General features: G+C 37.8%; 1 protein-coding gene across 1 annotated transcript in view; it reads left to right on the forward strand.

Moving 5' to 3' along the window:
* Positions 1 to 18,334, forward strand: part of AP3B1 (adaptor-related protein complex 3, beta 1 subunit) — a 328,165-nt gene that overhangs the window by 142,220 nt on the left and 167,611 nt on the right. The window contains 4 exon segments of the mRNA XM_011996198.1: positions 2,088 to 2,243; positions 6,163 to 6,260; positions 7,805 to 7,859; positions 7,946 to 8,017. Of these exon segments, the coding sequence (XP_011851588.1) occupies positions 2,088 to 2,243; positions 6,163 to 6,260; positions 7,805 to 7,859; positions 7,946 to 8,017 (381 nt within the window).

Raw genomic sequence — 18,334 nt, forward strand, 5'->3', positions numbered from 1 at the left:
CCGGATCTCAGCTCACTGCAAGCTCCGCCTCCCGGGTTCACGCCATTCTCCGGCCTCAGCCTCCAGAGTAGCTGGGACTACAGGCGCCCGCCACCTCACCCGGCTAGTTTTTTGTATTTCTTAATAGAGACGGGGTTTCACCGTGTTAGCCAGGATGGTCTCGACCTCCCGACCTCGTGATCCGCCCGTCTCGGCCTCCCAAAGTGCTGGGATTACAGGCTTGAGCCACCGCGCCCGGCCTGAAGCATTTTTTAATGATTTTTAAAAAAATAATCAGATCATTCCAATATCTCTGTTATCTTGGTGTTAGCATCTGCTAGTTATCTATTTTTATTCAGTTTGAGATCTTCCTGTCTCTTGGAATGAGTGATTTTTTAATTGAAACTTGGACATTTTGGATACTTTGAGACTGGATTTTATTTAAACCTTCAGGTTAACTGGCTTTGTTTGATACCACTCTAGCAAGGAAGGGTGGTGGAAAGAGAGGGATGCTGTCTCATTACTGCCGGATCATAGCAGAGGTCCAGATTCCCTGCTTATCCTCCACTGACACCTCAGAGGGATTGTACTTACTGTTACGATAGGTGAGTGTGGGATATCTGGCTCCCCAGCCGTCTTTCTCTGATAGCTGTCTGGCTAGCAGGGATACAAGGTACTGTTCTCCGTGTGTCCTTCCCTGACAACCACCAAGGTGTGGGTGGGGCTGACTTTGGTTACTACTAGGTGTGGTGCTGCAAGTCCTAACTATGCGCTAGGCCTCCTCTGACATCATGACAGTGAGGAGGAATAAGGTCAGCTTGTCACTAATGGATGGGCTTAGAAGTCCAAGCTCCTCACTTGGTCTTCACACACAATATCAGAATCCTTGTTACCTCTTGGTAGAGATGAAAATCTCAGTCCCATCTTTGCCTTTTCTGAGACCACCCAGTGAGGTGGTTGGGGCATCTCATTACAGCCTAATAAGGGTAGAAGTCTAGGATCACCATCTCAGCCTTTACTGGTGGGGATGGGGGTAGGGCCATAATTTTTATCTGGTGTTCGGCTACACTTGAGTAGTTACTTCTAGAAGTTTTATGTCTTGCTAGACTGCCCTTTTCCTGGTCCTTTGGCTAGAGGGAGCAGTTCTGGGGGTTTCTTTCATCTGCATTTGTTGCCAGCTTCTGCACTGAGTTTGGGTATATGAAATAAAATGAAAACCCAGGGAACTCACTAGTCTGTCTGCCTTTGGATCTTGAGGTTCCTATCCAATTCTCCTTCTTTTTGCCTTTCAAAGTCTTCTTATGTTTTTTTAATATGCATTTTACGTGTAGTGTTCTGCTTTTCTAGACCTACTTAGTGAGAGAGGTGGGGAAAAGTACATCTACTCCATCTTCCTGGAAGCATAAAGTGTGTTTCAGATACTTGGTATTGGAGGTTACCTCTAAACAGTAGTTAAATTGGATGTATGTGGCTATTATTGTGTTTGTGTGGTTTTTTGTTTGTTTGTTTTGGGGACTAAATGCCTGTAGGCATATTTTATTGGCAGAGATAAAGAATTCAAAACAAAAACCTAGAATCAACTCCTGTGGATATTTATAAATCTCAAACTGAGACATTTTCTTGACAACTCAGGGACCTAATTAATAACACTAGTTTTTACTTGTCAAACTTTACTGTGATTTCTTTTATGTTACTATTCAAACAATGCTCCTCTTTTTTTGGCTCTTTGATCTAGTTATAGAGTGCCTGACAATTTATGGAAATAGTTTTCAGGTTTTCCGTAGTATTATAGGCCTTGTTAAAATCTAACGGTCTTGTGTTCCTTTTGAAGGGCTATAGGTATTTCTATGGGGATTTAATAGTCAAAACTTTGCTTTGTAATACAATAGAAGCACATCATCTATAGCATAGTAACTTGTTATAAAATATGAGAAAAATCAAGGTCTTTATTCGATATAGGTTGTGTAATATTTTTAAATTGCCTAAACAGAAGTATTCTACAGTAAAATGTTATTGTAGATGTTTAAAAGAAGGTTTTCTTTGACTATATAATATGTGGATTGTTCAAGGTCTAAAGTAATCTTGGAATTGGATTTCTTTCATTGTAGGGTGATGAATTAGAAGACAATGAAAAGAATTTCTATGAATCTGATGATGATCAGAAGGAAAAGACTGACAAAAGGAAGAAGCCATATACTATGGATCCAGATCATAGACTCTTAATTAGAAATACAAAGCCTTTGCTTCAGAGCAGGAATGCTGCGGTATGTTAAAATCCTTATAAGAAATAATTCACTGGTTTTTAAAAAACAGCAATTAAAAATACTTCAATTTGGTAAGTGAGTCTGTGTGTGCTAATGGAACATTTGTTTGTTTACACACCAAATGACATGTAATGGATAGTTGGAAATACAGTGTGGAATGTAAGCTATAGATTTAGAGACCTAATGTCTGGAAAGTAATACCTAAATATATTTCAGCCTTCCATGTTTCCAGGTATGCAGAGTTAGCTTTTGATGAGAATACCTGGTTTGGCCTATTGGACTTCATTTACTTTTTAGTGGTTTTGTTAATTGCTTTTCTTAAGATATTTCTAAGTTGTTTCTCAGTTGGTTGGATTGTATTAGCTCTTATGTAAGGACTATGTATATTTATCAGTTATTCCATTATGATTGAGGGTACTTGATCTGGTTTCAGTCCTTACTGTTTGTCTGATAGAATTTTTAAGAGACTAACAAAGGTAATGCCTCACATATTATAAATGTAAATTGGTAGTAATCGTAATTAAAAATCATCTTTATTTGGGTCATAAGGTTTTCTTTGTTTGTTCGACACCTTTTTGTTTATATAACCATTTGTATTTTAGAAGAATACATGTGCACAATACAAAAATTAGAAAATACAGACTAGCAAAACTAAAAAGAAAATTAAAACATCACATTCTCAACACTCAGAAATCACTTATGTCTTAGTGTATTTTCTTCCAGATCTTTTTAATCTGCATAAGTATACATATATTCATCATTACACATACATATATGTATATTTTAACCAAGATAAAAATCATACTGTACGTAACATTTTCTAACCGTTATTTCTCTATTCAGTCCTCTCCACTTTTTATTTCAATAAAATTTCATCTCATTTAATACCAATTGATCTTAAATTATTCTTTTTGGATAATTTATCCGAACTATTATCTAATGCATTGCATCTTTTAAAGCCTCTCTAGTCTTGCAGAATGTCCTTCTGGGTTTGTCTGATTGCTGCTGCTGCTTTTTATTTTGTTTTTTGATTTTGTTTTTACTATACCTACTGGAATGGGATGGTTGCATCTTTTATAGTGTCATTTGTTTTATATTCTGTGTTTCCTGTTAACTGGCAGTTATATCCAAGGCTTGACGGATTTAAGTTAAATATGTTCTTAAAGATTTTAATTGAGAAAATGTTCTTAATGAGTTGTTCTGTTCAGTTAGTAAAAACTTCAAATATGTGGAATTTGCATTATTTTTTCTGATTCTTGAGAATTTAGAGCTTATAGCTTTGTGTATCCTAGTTATCAGCAACAATTTTTGTCTAATACCTAATAGTTTAGTTTCCAAATCATTATTCAGTAATCATGCCCAGTCATAACAAAAATATTATTTCATGGATGTTATAAAATATATTTTAATGTACTCAGCTTAGCCAGATGCTAGTTAGGTAGCTGTAATTTGCCATCTTAAACTCTACTTTATGAGTGACTCACTATTCATTTAACTACGTCTTAGAAACTGATTTTATAGTTCAAATACTTATGGATCAAAAACGTTCTCAAATAGTGAAACAAATAGTGGCAGTTTGTACTTTTGGTCCCAGTTTGTTTGGGTTCCCTGCTTACTTGATTGTATACCAAATAGAGGTGGTTTACTTTTTGTGTCAGTATATTTTGGTGCCTTGTTTTGGGATGCTGCTAAATATGAGTAAAGGCTAACTTTTGAAGAATTGTGGATAGATTTTTTTTTAAACTTCATACTTAAGTTTATGGAGAGACTTTGAGAATTTCTTTCAGGAAGTTTAATACGTCATTGCTATGTAGTTTGTACTGGAGATAGATACTGAAAGCGGAATGTTAGGAGGCTATTCTAACAGTCTAAATAAGGTGACAGCGGCATGAATGGTTAAGAGTAGAAAAGTGTTTATAGGATGCGCTTTATTATGAACAGGCATGATGAAACTGTAGAAGGCCTATAAGGTTGTATATTTTTAGTCTTTTTTGATTTTGAAGCTTTGGGAACTTTCTTCATGGTGTTTACAAATTACCCTATACATTTCAAATTCTGGGTATCAAAGAGACTGTAAACTGTTGGATTTCTAAATACTGAGGAAAAAGAGGCTCATTTAGTCCTTTCGGATTTTGGACTACCCTAATATATTAGAACAGATGGCATGCCAAGTGGCAGCTAGAATTTTAAAGACTAGAATTTAATCTTGAATTAGATCAGTCATTAACTGAGGTTGTTTTATTTTATAAGATTTAAAATTCGGTAGAGTTTATTTTGTAGCTAACTTATATTTTCAGTTCACAAGTGAAGGAATGAGATATTCTTGCATTTTTAAAATTCTCAACTAATGTCTTAAAGCTATAAATCAAACTTGTAAGAAAGTACAAGAAATGGCAAACAGTAAATTTAGGATCCTGTATACTGTATTTTTAAAAACAGTTCTTTAGTTTTAGAAGAAACTTTTTTTAACCTCAAACGTTCTCCTGTGCTGTATACTATTTAGGCATATATATTAATAGAACTTTTGCTATATATTTGTTCAAACTTCATAGACCAGGCAGAGTTAAATTAATATTAGTGTGTCCTTTGAGCCAAAGGCAGCATTGGTAACACCTGTAGCTATATCTCTACAGTTGTCACTCTGAATCTGAGTGTAGAGGCACTTAGGGGAAGCAGTACTCTTCTGTTTTGAGACAAAGAAATTCTAATCACCCTTTGTTTGTTTTGTTTTGTTGAGACAGTGTCTCACTCTGTTGCCCAGGCTAGAGTTCAGTGGCATGATCTCAGCTCACTGCAACTTCTACCTCCTGGGTTCAAACGATTCTCTTGTCTCAGCCTCCCAAGTAGCTGAGATTACAGGCGTGTACCACCACACTTACCTAATTTTTGTGTTTTTAGTAGAGATGGGGTTTCACCATGTTGGCCAGGATGGTTTCACACCTGACCACAAGTGATCCACCTGTCTCGGCCTCCCAAAGGGGTGGGAGTACAGGCGTGAGTCGCTGTGCCCAGTCTTCGAATCACCCTTATAATGGCTTTTAAACAAAAGCCATTTTTAAGGTTCTGTGTTTTTAAAAACAAGATTATTTTAAATGCTACTGCTGTAGATGTATTTGTTTTAATGGAGTTTCTTTAATTGTAACTTAAATGTGCTGAGTTTTCTTTATTTCAGCCTACTTGTTACTGTTGTCCTGGCTTCATTTAGAAAGGCATACTTATAATTCTTAAAAAGCCCCAGTCTCAGAGCAGCAGCCGAGGAGCATGGAATTTCGAGTGTCTTGAGCTTTGCCACATACTAGCTGTTACACTTTGAGCAGTTCATTCAATGTCTCTTTTTTTTCCTGAGGATGTATTCGTTTCATAGCGCTGCCATACATATTGCCACAACCTGAGTGGATTAAAACAACATAAACTTATTCTGTCACATTTTAGGAAGCCAGAAGTCTGAAATCAAGGTATAATCAGTATTGGTTACTTTTGTGCACTCTGAGGGAGAAACCATCTCTTTCCTAGCTTCTGGTGATTGCCAGCAATCTGTGGCATTGCTTGGCTTACGGATGTATCACACTAATTATCTCCATCTTCACATGGCCTTCACTGTGTCTCTTTTTGTCCTTTTTTTTCCTCTTTTAAGGACACTTTCATTCAATTTAGGGCTCTTAACCAGCATGATCTCATTTCAGTTCTTACATTAATAATTTCTGCAGAGATCCCACTTCCAAATAAGATCAGATTCTGAGGATAGAATTGGGCACTGGGGGTGGGGGACACTTCTTCAACTCACTACAAAGAGTAACATTCCATTTTACATCCCAAGAATTTTTGGGACTTACAGGAAATAATGTGTAGGAATGGATTTTGAAGTTGTAGAGTGCTCTGGTGTTCATAGTTCCTGTTATTTTTATGCTTTATCTTGTAGGTGGTTATGGCAGTTGCTCAGCTGTATTGGCACATATCACCAAAATCTGAAGCTGGCATAATTTCTAAATCACTAGTGCGTTTACTTCGTAGCAATAGGTAGGTCATGATTTTATATATATATTTTTTTCTTTTGTATTCCTTCAAAAGTAATGTTTGAACAAATTTAATCTTTCAGGCATTTAATACATAACTCTGACTATACTTTAATCTATCAATCAGTAAGATTTCATACTTAATGGGATTATTATAAAAGTCTTTATATGCTTATCTCACACTTAATTATAAATACTGAAATTTTTTTTAACCTCAAGCCCAAAGATATTGAAAATATTTTGTGGCATAGTTCTAGGGTGTCACTAGTAGCCTAGTATTAGTGCTTGACATTTTTAGGTATGGCAATAATGATGTTCGGGAGTTTTAGTAAAGCTGGAATCACTGAAAAACTATACTGAAGTACTATCAGATTGACTTACTCAATGTATTAATACATGGTTTTATAGAGCAATGTGTATGCTAAGTAATGTAGTTTATGCCAGAATTGCACTTCCTATAAAGCTGGAATATTTAATTACTCTGCTTTGCTCCACTCTAAAAAGAGAGCTATGTTTTAAATAGCTACTCATTTTAAAGATTGGATACTCTTAGTTTCAGATAGACAGACAGAGCTATCTTTATAATTTAGTGGTTTAGGTAATTTTTAAATTTTACCTCTTTATAATTTAGTGGTTTTTAAATTTACCTTTAATTTTACCTCTTTATAATTTAGTGGTTTAGGTAAACAAGTCAAAACAATTTATTGAGTTTCCATGACATATAACATGAGAATCACGATTTCAGGTTTAATTCAGACTTTTGTTCTGTGTTTAAGAATACCTTCATTTCAGCTATTTGACATACCTTAGCTATTTTTCAGTAATTAGTTGTTTTAATTTGAAACAATGTTTTTCATTGAGTGCTTGTTTCAACTAATTGGGTTGGAAGGAAAGAACCATGTATTTATTTTTGCCCTTAACTGGAACTTAGTCCACAATTTTAGCTCTTGACTGGCTTAGTAACAAATTAGATGCCATTTCCTTTGTGTACCTATTCTCCGTATCTTTATATCCAGCTATTATTTTTCTCTTTTGCTAGCTCAGCATTTTTTTTTCCTATGGCTAGTTCAAAGGCTATCAGAAAGACCTGGAATTGGTCTTTCACGTGAAGCCTTATACCAGATTCAGTTCATTTATTAGATATTTGGATCTAAAAATAACATGACTGCTTTTTAAATCTGACCTTTGCCTTGGGAAGAATGAGTTAATAATAACAGTGTGGTCATATTTACCCCAGTAACACTAGGAATACTTTCCTTGGATGTGTTCAAAGCAGCTAAAATGTTAACTTTATGTTTTAGGAGTACTTTATTGTAAAATTTGTTTTAACTATTCTTCATGATGAATCACATGTAATTTATTGGTATTTTATAGAAAAAGTGCATTAAAATGGCAGATGTCTAAGATTTACTAAAAACTTTTCAATATTACATTTAAGAGTCTCATTCACTATGAAATTATTGCTAATTCTTTTTCATTATTATAGTGCTTACTCAAAGATGTTTCATTGGAACATATACCCAGTGATAATTCTCTTTTGATTTCTAGGGAGGTGCAGTATATTGTCCTACAAAATATAGCAACTATGTCAATTCAAAGAAAGGTATGTACATTCTGAACACATAATTTAAGAGACACGTGAACACATTAGTACCTTAATGTATTCTTGTATTTGTTTTTGTAATCTAGGGGATGTTCGAACCTTATCTGAAGAGTTTCTATGTTAGGTCAACTGATCCAACTATGATCAAGACACTGAAGGTATGTATGCTTTCATTTTTCAGATGCTTTTAACACATTTGTTTTGAAGAGATATTGCAATAGCTTTTAGCATCTGCGGGGTGCAGTCCTGCTTTTCAAAACACATTGATACAGTTAAGGGTTTTTCTTTATACTCTTCAGTATTATTATATACTTATTACTGTACTACATTCTGATAATGTAAAGTTAAGCCATTCTACCTACAACTTGATTAACTCACAGATTACTGAAGGAGACAGGCATTTAAATAAATAACTTCGGAGATTGGGTCCAAGATGGCTGAATAGGAATAGCTCTGGTCTGCAGCTCTCAGCGTGATAGACGCAAAAGATGGGTGATTTCTGCATTTCCAACTGAGATACCTGGTTCATCTCACTGGGACTGATTGGACAGTGAGTGCAGCCCCAGAAGGCAAGCTGAAGCAGAGTGGGGCGTTGCCTCACCCATGAAGCGCAAGGGGTCGGGGGATTTCCCTTTCCTAGCCGGGGGAAGCCAGGACAGACTGTACCTGGAAAAATGGGACACTCCCACCAAAATACTGAGCTTTTCCCAAGGTCTTAGCAACCAGCAGACAAGGAGATTCTCTCCCATGCTTGGCTCAGTAGGTCCCATGCCCGTGGAGCCTTGCTCACTGCTAATGCAGCAGCCTGAGATCAAACTGCGAGGCGGCAGCCCAGCTTGGGAGGGTCGTCCGCCATTGCTGAGGCTTGAATAGGTAAACAAAGCAGCTAGGGAGCTTGAACTGGGCAGAACCCACCGCAGCTCAGCAAGACCTGCTTCCTCTGTAGACTGACTCTGTGGGCAGGGCATAGCTGAACAAAAGGCAGCGGACAACTTTTACAGACATAAACGTCCCTGTCTGACAGCTCTGAAGAGAGCAGTGGTTCTTCCAACTCGGTGTTTGAGCTCTGAGAACCTACAGACTGCCTCCTCAAGTGGGTCCCTGACCCCTAGGTAGCCTAACTGGGAAACGCCTCCCAGTAGGGGCCAACAGACACCTCATATAGACAGGTGCCCTTCTGGGACGAAACTTCCAGAGGAAGGACCAGGCAGCAATATTTGCTGTTCTGCAGTATTTGCTGTTCTGCAGCCTCCACTGGTGATACCCAGGCAAACAGAGTCTGGAGTGAACCTCCAGCAAACTCCAACAGACGTGCAGCTGAGGGACCTGACTGTTAGAAGGAAAACTAACAGAAAGGAATTGCATCAACATCAACTAAAAGGACATCCACACCAAAACCCCATCTGTAGGTCACCAACATCAAAGACCAAAGGTAGATAAAACCACAAAGATGGGGAGAAACCACAACAGAAGAGCTGAAAATTCTAAAAACCAGATCGCCTCTTCTCCTTCAAAGGATCGCAGCTCCTCACCAGCATGGAACAAAGCTGGACGGAGAATGACTTTGACGAGTTGACAGAAGTAGGCTTCAGAAGGTCGATCATAACAAACTTCTCCGAACTAAAGGAGCATGTTCAAACCCATCTCAAGGAAGGTTAAAAACCTTGAAAAAAGATTAGACGAATGGCTAACTAGAATAAACAGTGTAGAGAAGACCTTAAGTGACCTGTTGGAGCTGAAAATCATGGCACAAGAACTTTGTGACACATGCACAAGCTTCAATAGCCAATTCGATCAAGTGGAAGAAAGAGTATCTGTGATTGAAGATCAAATTAATAGAGCTAGAGGACAAGGTTATAGAAAAAAGAGTAAAAAGAAACAAACAAAGCCTCCAAGAAATGTGAGACTGTGTGAAAAGACCAAATCTACGTTTGATTGGTGTACCTGAAAGTGACGGGAAGAGTGGAACCTATTTGGAAAACACTCTTCAGGATATTATCCAGGAGAACTTCCCTAACCTAACAAGGCAGGCCAACATTCAAATTCAAGAAATACAGAGAACACCCCAGAATACTCCTCGAGAAGAGCAACCCCAAGACACCTAATGGTCAGATTTACCAAAGTTGAAATGAAGGAAAAAATGTTAAGGGCAGCCAGAGAGAAAGGTCGAGTTACCCACAAAGGGAAGCCCATCAGAATAACAGCAGATCTCTCGGCAGAAATCCCATAAGCCAAAAGAGAGTGGGGGCCAATATTCAGCATTCTTAAAGAAAAGAATTTTCAACCCAGAATTTCATATCCAGCCAAACTAAGCTTCATAAGTGAAGGAGAAATAAAATCCTTTACAGACAAGCAAATGCTGAGAGATTTTGTCACAACCAGGCTTGTCTTACAAGAGCTCTTGAAGGAAGCACTAAACATGGAAAGGAATAACCGGTACCAGCCACTGCAAAAACATCCCAAATTGTAAAAACCATCGATTCTATGAAGAAACTGCATCAACTAATGGGCAAAATAACCAGTGAACATCATAATGACAAGATCAAATTCACACATAACTGTATTAACCTTAAATGTAAGTGGACTAAATGCCCCAATTAAAAGACACAGACTGGCAAGTTAGATAAAGAGTCAAGACCCATCAGTGTGCTGTATTCAGGAGACCCATCTCACATGCAGAGACACACATAGGCTCAAAATAAAGGGATGGAGAAAGATGTACCGAGCAAATGGAAAGCAAAAAAAAAGCAGGAGTTGCAATCCTAGTCTCTGACAAAATAGACTTCAAACCAACAAAGATCTGAAGGCCATTACATAATGGTAAAGGGATCAATTCAACAAAAAGAGCTAACTATCCTAAATATATATGCACCCAATCCAGGAGCACCCAGTTCATAAAGCAAGCCCTTAGAGACCTACAGAGAGACTTAGACTCCCACACAATAATAATGGGAGACTTTAACACCCCACTGTCAATATTAAACAGATCAACGAGACAGAAGGCTAACAAGGATATCCAGGACTTGAACTCAGCTCTGCACCAAGCAGACCTAATGGACATCTACAGAACTCCCCACCCCATATCAACAGAATATACATTCTTCTCAGGACCACATCAAGCTTATTCTAAAATTGACCACATAATTGGAAGTAAAGCACTCCTCAGCAAATGTAAAAGAACAAAATCACAACAAACTCTCTCACAGCACAGTACAATCAAATTAGAACTCAGGATTAAGAAACTCACTCAAAACCGCACAACTACATGGAAACTGAACAACCTGTTCCTGAATGACTACTGGGTACATAGCGAAATGAAGTCAGAAGTAAAGATGTTCTTTGAAACTAATGAAAACAAAGACACAATGTACCAGAATCTCTGGGACACATTTAAAGCAGCATGTAGAGGGAAATTTATAGCACTAAATGCCCACAAGAGAAATCAGTAAAGATCTAAAATCAACACCCTAACATCACAACGAAAAGAACTAGAGAAGCAAGAGCAAACAAAGTCAAAAGCTAGCAGAAGGCAAGAAATAACTAAGATCAGAGCAGACTGGAAAGAGATAGAGACACAAAAAACCCTTAAAAAAAATCAATGAATCCAGAAGCTGGTTTTTTGAAAAGATCAACAAAATTGATAGACCGCTAGCAAGACTAATTAAGAAAAGAGAGAAGAATCAAATAGATGCATTAAAAAATTATAAAGGAGATATCACCACCGATTTCATAGAACTACAAACTACCATCAGAGAATACTATAAACGTCTCTACTCAAACTAGAAAAACTAGAAGAAATGGATAAATTCCTGGACATATACACCCTAAACCAGGAAGAAGTTGAATCTCTAAAGAGACCAGTAAAAGGCTCTGAAATTGAGGCAATAATTAGTAGCCTACCAACCAAAAAGAGTCCAGGACCAGACGGATTCACTGCTGAATTCTACCAGAGGTACAAAGAGGAACTGGTACTATTCCTTCTGAAACTATTCCAATCAATAGAAAAAGAGGGAATCCTCCCTAACTCATTTTATGGGGCCAGAATCATCCTGATACCAAAGCCTGGCAGAGACACAACAAAAGAAGAGAATTTTAAACCAATATCCCTGATGAACATCAGTGCAAAAATCCTTAATAAAATACTGGCAAACTGAATTCAGCACATCAAACAGCTTATCCACCACGATCAAGTTGGATTCATCCCTGGGATGCAAGGCTGATTCAACATACGCAAATCAATAAATGTAATCCATCACGTAAACAGAACCAATGACAGAAACCACATGATTATCTCAGTAGATGCAGAAAAGGCCTTTGACAAAATTCAACAGCCTTTCATGCTAAAAACTCTCAATAAACTAGGTATTGATGGAATGTATCTCAAAATAATAAGAGCTACTTATGACAAACCCACAGCCAATATCATACCAAATGGGAAAAACTGGAAGCATTCCCTTTGAAAACCGGCACAAGACAAGGATGCCCTCTCTCACCACTCCTGTTCAACATAGTGTTGGAAGTTCTGGCCAGGCCCATCAGGCAAGAGAAAGAAATGAAGGGTATTCAATTAGGAAAAGAGGAAGTCAAATTGTCCCTGTTTGCAGATGACCTGATTGTATATTTAGAAAACCCCATCGTCTCAGCCCAAAATCTCCTTAAAGCAACTTCAGCAAAGTCCCAGAATACAAAATCAATGTACAAAAATCATAAGCATTCCTATAGACCAAGAACAGACAAACATAAAGCCAAATTATGAGTGAACTCCCATTCACAATTATTATAAAGAGAATAAAATACCTGGGGATCCAACTTACAAGGGATGTGAAGGACCTCTTCAAGGAAAACTACAAACCACTTCTCAACGAAATAAAAGAGGACACAAACAAATGGAAAAACATTTCATGCTCATGGATAGGAAGAAGTAGTATAGTGATAATGGCCCTACTGCCCAAAGTAATTTATAGATTCAGTGTCGTTCCTGTCAAGCTCCCAATGACTTTCTTCACCGAGTTGGAAAAAGTTCATCTGGAACCAAAAAAGAGCTCTCATTGCCAAGACAATCCTAAGCAAAAAGAACAAAGCTAGAGGCATCACCCTACCTGACTTGATACTACAAGGCTACAGTAACCAAAACAGCATGGTACTGGTACCAAAACAGAGTTACAGACCAATGGAACAGAACAGAAGCCTCAGAAATAACACCACACATCTACAACCATCTGATCTTTGACAAACCTGACAAAAACAAGCAATGGGGAAAGGATTCCCTATTTAATAAATGGTGCTGGGAAACCTGGCTAGCCATATGTAGAAAGCTGAAACTGGATCCCTTCCTTACACTTTATACAAAAAATTAATTCAAGATGGATTGGAGACTTAAATGTTAGACCTAAAACCATAAAAACCCTAGAAGAAAACCTAGGCAGTACCATTGAGGACATAGGCATGTGCAAGGACTTCATGACTAAAACACCAAAAAGCAATGGTAACACAAGCCAAAATTGACAAATGGGATCTAATTAAAGAGCTTCTGCATGGCAAAAGAAACCTCCTTCAGAGTGAACAGGCAACCTACAGAATGGGAGAAAATTTTTGCAATCTACCCATCTGACAAAGGGCTAATATCCAGAATCTACAAAGAACTTAAACAAATTTATAGGAAAAAACAACCCCATCCAAAGTAGGCAAAGGATATGAACAGATACTTCTCAAAAGAAGACATCTATGCAGCCAACAGACACATGAAAGAAAAAATGCTCATCATCACTGGTCATCAGAGAAATGCAAATCAAAACCACAATGAAATACCATCTCACACCAGTTAGTATGGCAATCATTAAAAAATCAGGAAACAATAGATTCTGGAGAGGATATGGAGAAATAGGTATGCTGTTCCACTGTTTGTGGGAGTGTAAATTAGTGCAACCATTGTGGATGACAGTGTGGTGATTCCTCCAGGATCTAGAACTAGAAATAACATTTGACCCAGTGATCCCATTACTGAGTATATACCCAAAGGATTATAAATCATTCTACTATAAAGACACATGCACACATATGTTTATTGCAGCACTGTTCACAATCACAAGACTTGGAACCAACCCAGATATCTATCAGTGATAGACTCAATTAAGAAAATGTGGCATATATACACCATGGAATACTATGCAGCCATTAGAAAGGATGAGTTCATGTCCTTTGCATGGACATAGATGAAGCTGGCAATCATCATTCTCAGCAAACTATCACAAGGACAGAAAACCAAACACCGCATGTTTTCACTCATAGGTGGGAACTGAACAATGAGAACACTTGGACACAGGGTGGGGAGTATCACACACCGGGGCCTGTCAGAGGTTTGGGGGCTGGGGGAGAGACAGCATTAGGAGAAATACCTAAAGTAAATGACGAGTTAAGGGGTGCAGCAAACCAACATGGCACACGTATATCTGTGTATCAAATCTGCACGTTGTGCACATGTACCCTAGAACTTAATGTGTAATAATATAAATAAATAAATAACTCAGGGCTTGGCACAGTGGCTCATCCCTGTATTGCTAGCACTTTGGGAGGCTAAGGTAGGAGGATGATTGCTTGAGGCCAGGAGTTCGACACCAGCTTGGGCCACGTAGTGAGACTCTGTCTCTACAGAAAAATCAAAATTAGCCAGGTGTGGTGGTGCATGCCTATAATCTTAGCTACTTGGGAGGCTGAGGTGGGCAGATCGCTTGAGCCCAGAAAGTTGAGGCTGCAGTGAGCCGTTGAGCATGCCACTGCACTCCAGTCTGGGTGATAGAGTGAGACCCTGTCTGTAACTAACTTATTTTAGTACTGTGTGTTTTAAATGATACGGATATTTGAATTGAGTGTTGTGAAGAACAGAAAGGTGGAGCTAATTCTCTGAGAGGTTTAGAAAAGATGACGTTTGGGTGGATCTTAAAAGAATAATATTGTGAATTTTTTTCTTGGTTGGCAGGTTGATCGGGAAGTTGAAGGGTTAGAGTAGGTGAAAAACATAATTGATGCTAACACAAGGGGTTATGAAAGAGCATTGTTTTCAGGAAGTAATAAGTATGGTGTAGAGTGCAGTTAGGAATGTAAATCTGTTGTGATTAAAATAGTATGTTATTTAGACAGAAAGGTAAGTAGAAAGAGTAGAAAGCCTAGAAACATGCCCATACATGCAAAAATGTACCGTGTAGTAGAGGAGATACTACAAACCAATGAGGAAAGGATGGACTATGGACTGTTCAAGACTGTTCAATATTAGAATGATGTATTATTCATATGAAGACTGAGTTTAATAATAAAATCTAAATTATACCCAAATTCAAGGATATTTTACCAAAAAAACCTGGTTTATAATTAGCGAAAGTGTCAAGGTCATAAAAGTTAAAAGAAAGACTAAGAAACTGTTTCAGACCAAAGGAGACAACTTGCTGCAATATGTGATATTGAACTGTATCCCTTTATTATATGTCATTGAGACAGTTATTGAAACTTAAATGCATAGTGAAAATTACGTGAAAGTAATACATCAGTTTAATAACCTGATTTTCTTGGTTGTATTGTAGTCTGTGGAACACATCCTTGTTTATAGGAAATATACATAGAAGTTTTTGGGGATAATGTAGCATCAGATTGGCATCTGTAGTCTCAAATCATTCAGAAAAACAACAACAGTTCTTTGTACTATACATGTAGCTTTTCCGTATGTTTGAGATTGTTTTTTAAAAGTTGTCCAGCTGGATGCAGTGGTTCATGCCTATAATCCTAGGACTTTGGGAGGCTGAGGCAGGAGGATTGCTTGAGCCTAGGAGTTTAAGACCAGCCTGGGCAACACAACGAGACTCCATCCCTACAAAAAAATTAAAAATAAGCTGAGCATGGTGTTAGGCACCTGTAGTCCCAGCTACTTGGGAGGCTCAGTTGGGAGAATTGCTTGAGCCCCAGAGGTTAAGGCTGCAGTGAGCCATGATCACACCACTGCACTTCAGCCTGGGTGACAGAGTAAGACCTTGTCTCAAAAAAAAAAAAAAAAGGAAAAAAAAAAAGTTGTCCAAAAGTTAAAATACAGTTATCAAAATAAAATTAAAAATTAAAAGATAATCTGGGAAAAATATTTCTAATACATGTGTCTGAATAAATGATTTGTACCCAGAATATATAAAGAACTCCTCCTACAGTCTGTGCCTTCTGATTGGAGCATTTAGATCATTTACTGTTTGGTGTTTTTTTGTTTTAATTTTTATTTCAGTAGGTTTTTGGGGAACAGGTGGTGGTGTTTGGTTACATGCATTAATCTTTAGTAGTGATTTCTGAGGTTTTGGTGCACCCATCACCCAAGCAGTGTCACTGCATCCAATGTGTACTCTTTTATTCCTCACCACCCCCTCCCCTTTCCCTTGAGTCCCCAAAGTCCAATGTATTATTCGTATGCCTTTGCATCCTCATAGCTTGGCTCCCACTTATGAGTGAGAACATAACGATGTTTGGTTTTCCATTCCTGAGTTACATCACTTAGAATAATAGTCTCCAATTCTATGTAATTTCTGTGAATGCCATTATTTTGTTCCTTTTTGTAGCTGAGCAGTATTCCACGGTGTGTGTGTGTATATGTATAACATGTTCTTCATCCACATGTTGATTGATGGGCATTTGGGCTGGTTCCATATTTTTGCAATTGCAATTTGTGCAGCTATAACCGTGTGTGCAAGTATATTTTTTGTATAATGACTTCTTTTCCTCTGGGTAGATACCTAGTAGTGGGATTGCTGGATCAAGCAGTAGTTCTACTTTTAGTTTTTAAAGGAATCACCACACTGTTTTCTGTAGTGGTTGTACTAGTTTACATTCCCACCAACAGTGTAAAAGTGTTCCCTTTCACCACATCCATGCTAACATCTATTATTTTTTGATTTTTTGATTATGGCCATTCTTGCTGGAGTGAGGTGGTTTCGCATTGTGGTTTTGATTTGCATTTCCCTAATAAGTAGTTATGTTCAGCGTTTTTCCATATGCTTGTTGGCCTTTTGTATATCTTTGAGAATTGTCTATTCATTTCCTTTGCCTACTTTATGGTGGGATTGTTTTTTTCTTGCTGATTTCTTTTTTTTTTTTTTGAGAGGGAGTCTTGCTCTGTCGCCCAGGCTGGGGTGCAGTGGCCGGATCTCAGCTCACTGCAAGCTCCGCCTCCTGGGTTTACGCCATTCTCCTGCCTCAGCCTCCCGAGTAGCTGGGACTACAGGCGCCCGCCACCTCGCCCGGCTAGTTGTTTTTTGTATTTTTTAGTAGAGGTGGGGTTTCACCGTGTTAGCCAGGATGGTCTCGATCTCCTGACCTCGTGATCCGCCCGTCTTGGCCTCCCAAAGTGCTGGGATTACAGGCTTGAGCCACCGCGCCCGGCCTTTCTTGCTGATTTCTTTGTGTTCTTTGTAGATTCTGGATATTAGTCCTTTGTCAGATGTATAGACTGTGAAGATTTTCTTCCACTCTGTGGGTTGTCTGTTAACTCTGCTGATTATTTCTTATGCTGTGCAGAAGCTTTCTAGTTTAATTAAGCCCCATCTATTTATCTTTGTTTTTGTTGCATTTGTTATTGGATTTGGGTCATGAAGTCTTTGCCTAAGCCAGTGTCTAGAAGGGTTTTTCCAATGTTATCTTCTAGAATCTTTATGGTTTCAGGTCTTAGATTTAAGTCTTTGATCCATCTTGAGTTGAATTTTATATAAAATGAGAGATGAGGATCCAGTTTCATTCTTCTACGTGTGGCTTGCCAATTATCCTGGCACCATTTGTTGAATAGGGTATCCTTTCCCCATTTTGTGTTTCTGTTTGCCTTGTCAAAAATCAGTTGGGGCTATAAATATTTGGCTTTATTTAAGTAATTGCTGATATGAATATATTTATGTTCACATCTTGATTTGCTTCTGTTTGTCTCTTCTGTTTTTTTGTGATTTTCTTAAGACTAAATATTTTTTATTAGTAAAATTTTTTTTTTCACAAGCCCATTGGAGATTACACATTGTTTATATCTTTAAATCCAGAGGAGGGAATTAAAATGTCTGAGTATATGGGATGGTAGATTATAGGAGAACAAATCAAAAGAATTAATTGCTATCTGGAAAACAGATGTATTAACATGGAGGGCAAATTGTTTTCTAACTTTGCTAAAAGACAAAAGCCAAACTGGCGGAACTGCTTAAGTTAATTAGATATAAATTGTAAGTTTGCATTGAGCAAACAATTAGTGAAGATGTAGGATTCTCCTTTTCTAAATTATTTTCAAAGAACTAGGAATTGTCTGGTATCAGTTTGTGAACATAAGAAAGTAGACTAAGTTGACCTGAAGGGTGTAATGCCTGTCTCTTATACACATCTTTCTATGTAATTTCTGTGAATGCCATTATTTTGTTCCTTTTTGTAGCTGAGCAGTATTCCACGGTGTGTGTGTGTATATGTATAACATGTTCTTC

Source organism: Mandrillus leucophaeus, unplaced genomic scaffold, assembly GCF_000951045.1.
Source record: "Mandrillus leucophaeus isolate KB7577 unplaced genomic scaffold, Mleu.le_1.0 Scaffold114, whole genome shotgun sequence".
Taxonomy (NCBI): domain Eukaryota; kingdom Metazoa; phylum Chordata; class Mammalia; order Primates; family Cercopithecidae; genus Mandrillus; species Mandrillus leucophaeus.